The following is a 6,000-nucleotide window of genomic DNA, read 5'->3' on the forward strand; positions in this document are numbered from 1 at the left end:
ACTCCCTTGAAATCTCTGTTCTTGTCACCCTTTGCTGTTACTATTATCTTAGTTCCTAAAGCTGGAAACCATAAAAGACAGTATTTCTCATTTCACCTTTCTCCTCAGTCACCCTTTCCTCCCCCTAGTCCAAAAGTCCTGCTACTTCTGACTTTACAACCACTTGAATTCATCCTTCCCCGACCATCCTAGTTAGTCCTGCTTTAGTTTACACCTAATTCTCCCACCTGTCTTCAGTCTCTTATCTTTCTAATCAGTCATTCACTCTTTTCCTTTCTCAAAACACAGGCTTACTTATCTTTAAAACTAAAACTAAAAATCTGTAATTGTTCCTCATTATCCACATGACAAATATCCATTCTCCATGGTTGATTATGTTTATCTAATTTAAACTCTCTTTCTAGCTTTGTTTTCTCATGATCCACCCACCCCATGGGTGTTGTGCTTTATATTCTAGCTAGCCTGGACTGTTTGTTCCCTGCATATTACCTCTTTGCCCTTGTCTATGCTCTCCCCTCAGCCTAAATGCCCTTCCTTTCCCACTCCTTTCCAGCCTGTTGAGATACTACTCATGCTCCAGGGCTTCCCTGAAATGCCAGCGCCTCCATGGAGTTTATCGTCAATGTAACTTACCATAATTAGACATGAATAGACCAGGCATGTTTGCATCTCTCAAAATATTGTGAAGACATGAAAAAAATATTAGATTGCTTAGTTAGAAAATAGTGCTGAGGCCCTCCCTGGTGGCGCAGCGGGTTAAAGCACAGCACTGAGAAGCTGATGCCACTTCCGCATGAGTTTGATCCCCGCCTGCCCCGGAGGCGACCACATGGCGTGGCAGACCTCTCCTGACCCGCCCGCTGCTCCCCTCAGCGGTGTACTTCGTCGATCTGCCTGTTCTGCTCCCCGTTCTGTCTCTGGTGAATTCTCTCGCCCTCCGCATCTCTGGCCTGTACCCCAGTTCTGTACAAATAAATAACTCTTTAAAAAAAAAAAATAGTGCTGAGTAGTAAAAGCAGAATATAAACTATTTTAAACATACCAAGTACAGTAAAAAACCATATATAACATATACACATGTGTTAAATATATACATGCATGCAAACATCCATACCTATACAGACAGACTGGCACTAATCAGAATACTTGAGCTTGGTAATTGTTATGCCTCTGAAATTTTTGTTGGAATTAGACAGAATGAATACTTTTTCAAAAATCAATGTTAGGTTCATTTTCTTTCACAAATGTTTACTTGGACTTAAACAGGGTTCCATTTTGAAGCTTAACCACATTTGGTCCCCATGCAAAAGGCCAGCTAGTTGCTTCTCCTTCCTGTTGGAGCGCTGGCCGCTGGCTGAGTTGGGGGGCCTGTTTGCCTGCCAAACCTGTCTAGTCGCAGTCACGGGTGATGAACAGCCCTCTCAGCTGTAAAATGAAAATGTTGAACTACATGATTGTTAAATGGATAAGTAGATGATCTTTAAAGTTCTTTCCAACTCTCATACTCCAGGACACTTTTTGCTCATGGAACAGCAAATGCTTAAGGATAAAGGGAAGTGCTGATTTGTTTTTTGCTCCACCACTTTCACTGGTGTCATGTAGCCAATTGCAACTTCTATAATTCTGGGCTGCCAAAATGTATTGTATGGGAGTTAGTACATTTGGCTTTTGAGACAGGGGCACTGTGTGACCTTAGGTTTTTGTTACTGGGTCTCTGCTTGTCTGGGAAATGATAAAATGAGACTAGATGCTCTTTAAGTTTCCTTATAACTTTAATTTATTATCATTTTTATAATTGGTATGTGTGAAATACCCAAGAATTTTTTACTTTCCAGTCACTTGTTCAGGAAAATATTTCAGAGTTAAGAAAGCAGTAGAATGAGACTATTTTTCTCTTTACAAAATAATGAAGATAGCAAGTAGGAGGGTATGTAAACACATGTGTGATTAAGAATTATCCTGGTTCCATCACTTACTTCAACTTGCAATGATAATTTTTTTTCTCTTCTGGTGGATATTTGTCATCTTAAAACTATTACTTATGGTAATGTAAACCAAAACATTTTGAAGATAAATAGAAAATTAAAATGTTGGAATAGGTTTTAAATATGCACACTAATTCAGTTCCTTCTGTTGGGTCCTTTGCCTGGACAGACCTCCCCACCTCCCCCACAGAATCATATGCACACTGTTGTATGGAAACAAAGAATGAGCCATGGGTGCTGGAACAGAAAAACAGGAGGCAGGAAGTGTTCCTGCCTTGTGTTTGCTACCTTGTGTTCTTTGACCCCCATGTTATTGTTGCATGTTATTGATGCACTTGCTGAGAGCTTCCGCCTACCCCCAGCCCCAAGCTCCATGCTGAAGGGGATAAATAGGGAGAGAGAGAAGAATAAAGTGTGCCTTTGCTTGCTGACCAAGGAGTGTGTGCTTTAATCCTGACGTCCTTCGCTCAGACCATCTCTGCTGTCGTGCTGGCGCGGCACCTTCTATAACAGCACACAATGGCTCAAAATATATAAATTTTAATACTGATTATAGGTTTCCTTTAGAAAGAGACTCTAAAATCTTACTGAAGAAGAGGCCCTCTCTTACTTTCTAAGGGACAAAATGCTGTTTGATAAGATGTTTGATTCCAAAGTTGCTTTTAGCAAACATAATTGTTACTGCTTAAACAAGTATTCCTTTTCTAGTAATTAGAATATTTTTTTGATGGGTAGTCATAAATATTAACCACCAGCAGTGTAGGAATAATTCATATTCAAATTGTCAGACATTGTTCTGTGAACACATAAAGTAATTTACATTTATTTAGAACCTTTAATACTGAAGTGCTCTATACATATTTCTTTATAATCTGATTGCAAACTATATTTAGGATTTTATTACAAGCAGAGTACTTTGAATAAAGGAGGCAACTTTTAAAAAGTAAAGAAAAGAAGGAAATATATATTATTTTTTACTTGTTCCTGTCTTTTTATCTCTGCAGGATTGGAGAATCCATGTTGACCAAATGCACCAGCACAAAAGCGGAATTGAATCTGCTTTAAAGGAGACCAAAGTATGTGAATTACTTTACTTGAATCAGTACATTTACTCATCTGTTAAACACCTGTAATAGAAGAACACGAGACAAAAAGACACCATGTTTGCATTTGAGGAGTTTTCTTCTTTAATGTACCACATTACACTCTAACAACCCAAACACTTAAACCAACTAAAGAAATGTAACATTACATGAAAGTAATACAGTATATATCTTTATATTACATATGTTTGTAATACAGATGTACCTTAGAAATATTTCATCATTCTTTCCTCTCTAATCCCAAGGGATGGTAGAGCTGCAGGCCATAGCAGTGTCTACAACCGACACTTCCCCAGGCTTTCTACCCTGCCACCACCAATAGGGACAATTCAAACATACCACAAAGAGGCAAAGCTAGAGTGAGATTTATGGAATATTCCAGTTGGAATATTCCAGTCATCATACCTACTTTGATTGTGTATTGTATACAGCACATTCCACTGTTCTACATTTTAGATAAGCATAAAGACAAATGATTTAACCAAAAATACCAGGTGCTTTTTTATTTTAACATTCTGCAAAGTGTGACTAAAATATTTCTCATTCCAGATTTTTTTGGTATTAAAAATTTCAAACTGTCTTCTTTTTCACAAGTAGTTGAGAATTGGTGGGATACAGTGAGGGAAGTTTAACCCATTTGAAACTATTTTTGAAAACTATATTCGTCAATTCTTTTATCTACTAAAATTTCATGGAATTGTAGGGATTTTTAGACAAACTTCATAATGAAATTGGTCGGACTCTGGAAAAGATTGGCAGTCGAGAAAAGTACATCAACAATCAACTGGAGCACCTGGTCCAAGAATATCGTGCAGCTCAAGCCCAGCTAAGTGAGGTAATTTAAGAGCAGTATCTAGATGTTTACTCCAATTAATGACTCTAATCCCTAAACTTGACACACAATCCCTAAACATCCCTAATGTTTTTCACAATAGCAACACATTGATTCTCTACTCACTTGTAGAAGCCAAGTGAGGCAATAGAACTCAGTTTATAGTAGATCCAAATTATTTCCTAAGCATTCACATGCATTTCTTCATTTGATTTGAATAACTGAAGGCATGCATTGTTGAGGAACATGGCTTAGAACAGGAACAGTGTCAGGATACTGCTTTTGTTTCTAAGTTTGCTGCTAATTTACCATAGGAGTGGGAGGAAGAAGAATATTATGCATTTACATGTGTCAGAGAAAAGAGACATCCTTTGCCATAATGGCTTACAACCACATAATAAGGAATATGAAAGCAAGACACGTTCAAAGACAAGCAGTTTAATTAATTACATGAGCAAATTTTTTAATCCTTTCAAAGTGTTTGAATTCTTACTATAAAGTAAAATACAATCTTCAGCCTTTGAAAGCAGCATTTCTTTGTCGTAGCAGTATGGATCCTGAAGGCTTTTCCTTGGGATTTATGACCTCACTTTGCTCACATTGAGGAAGACTAGTAAGCATACTTGCAAGTATCAATTGAAGACATACTTTATTTTCTTTTAGCTGACAAGGTTAGAAGAAGGAGAAAGAATGGAAATAAACTTGAGGTTATTTCTATATTTTCAGATGTTCTCAAAGACCTAATAAAAGTAATCTTTTGTATTTTGTTGTTGGTAAATGATTGTTCCCTCATAGGTACCTCTTTTCATGGATATATTTACTTTTAAAATACTGTAGAATTCTCTGATTAAAAACCAAAGTTTTCTGTCAGACATTGGTACTCAATAACCGATTCTTAGATTAGTTCCCCACACATACCCCATCTATTACACCATTTATTAATTCTTATTAATTACCGATCCTCATACCTTAGTGTGATTGATTTTTTTTTTTTTTTTAGAACTGCTTTTCTCTGCATAGCTTGTAAATTTATCGACCAAGAGCAGTCTCCTAGGCTGTTTAGGAATGGCTGCGGACAGTTTTTATTATGAGCCATGCCCATGGGGATTGCACAGCCAGTATTTAAAGGTTAAGGTAGTTCATGGTTTTATAGTGTAGTTCATGGTTTTATAGTGCTTCAAGTTCATGGTACCTGTTAAAGACATACAATAGTTACAGTTAAACGTTACTTTCACATATGTATTCACAAACAAGAAGGGGATTGTCATAAAATGATATGCAGGAACTACAAACACAAAGAGATCATATTTAAGTAATCTGCTTCTGCTTTGAATTTGTCATTAAGCGAAATGTTCCTCCCTTAGGCAAAGGAGCGATATCAGCAGGGAAATGGTGGGGTAACGGAGAGGACCAGGCTTCTGTCTGAGGTACGTGCTGTGTTCACCCTTGCATGTTTTCACCTGCCAGCTGGGTCAGGCTGTTGAGAGCTGAGAATGGTTTAATACAGCTGAGACTATTGGTTGTTTATTTCATTATTACTTCCTGTGGTTTTACTCATTTTCTTAGGAGAAAATCCTTAATTTTCTTGACAATGAATCACTTATTTATATACTATTTGTTTTTATAAAATTCTTAAATTTATTAAATTAACATAAGACCAATGATAAATTACAATTTAGCCTTCCTTAATCTTTTATTAACATTATAATTATAATATGTATAGAAGAATACTTGAGGCATTGACTTAAGTGTCTATCAGAAATTTTAATATTTGTGTTCATGATGCAATATTTGATTTTGTTGTTTGTTCTTGTTTAATTTTTTGATCATTTGTGTGGCATCCTGTGTATTTATTGTTCTCTCCATAAATTAGTAGTGTTTGTAGCCCTTTCCTTCCAAGAATTTCTGGAATATTAACATTCTTGATTATATCTATTTCCATTATCTTACAAGAGAAGTAAGACCTAGTATATGTTCCCATTTTTCACTACAGAGCCTAGAGAGAGACAAAAAAAAAAAAAAAAAAAAAAAGAAAGAAAGAGAGAGAGGCGTACCAATGTGAGACAAAAATCAAAGATTA

General features: G+C 36.4%; 1 protein-coding gene across 1 annotated transcript in view; it reads left to right on the plus strand.

Moving 5' to 3' along the window:
• IFT57 (intraflagellar transport 57) overlaps nucleotides 1-6,000 on the plus strand; it is a 56,269-nt gene that overhangs the window by 46,451 nt on the left and 3,818 nt on the right. The window contains exons 7-9 of the mRNA XM_004675231.2: nucleotides 2,990-3,061; nucleotides 3,792-3,923; nucleotides 5,285-5,347. Of these exons, the coding sequence (XP_004675288.1) occupies nucleotides 2,990-3,061; nucleotides 3,792-3,923; nucleotides 5,285-5,347 (267 nt within the window). The remainder of the gene's footprint in view (nucleotides 1-2,989; nucleotides 3,062-3,791; nucleotides 3,924-5,284; nucleotides 5,348-6,000) is intronic.

Source organism: Condylura cristata, unplaced genomic scaffold (assembly GCF_000260355.1).
Source record: "Condylura cristata isolate star-nosed mole 26May11 unplaced genomic scaffold, ConCri1.0 scaffold00003, whole genome shotgun sequence".
Lineage (NCBI taxonomy): Eukaryota > Metazoa > Chordata > Mammalia > Eulipotyphla > Talpidae > Condylura > Condylura cristata.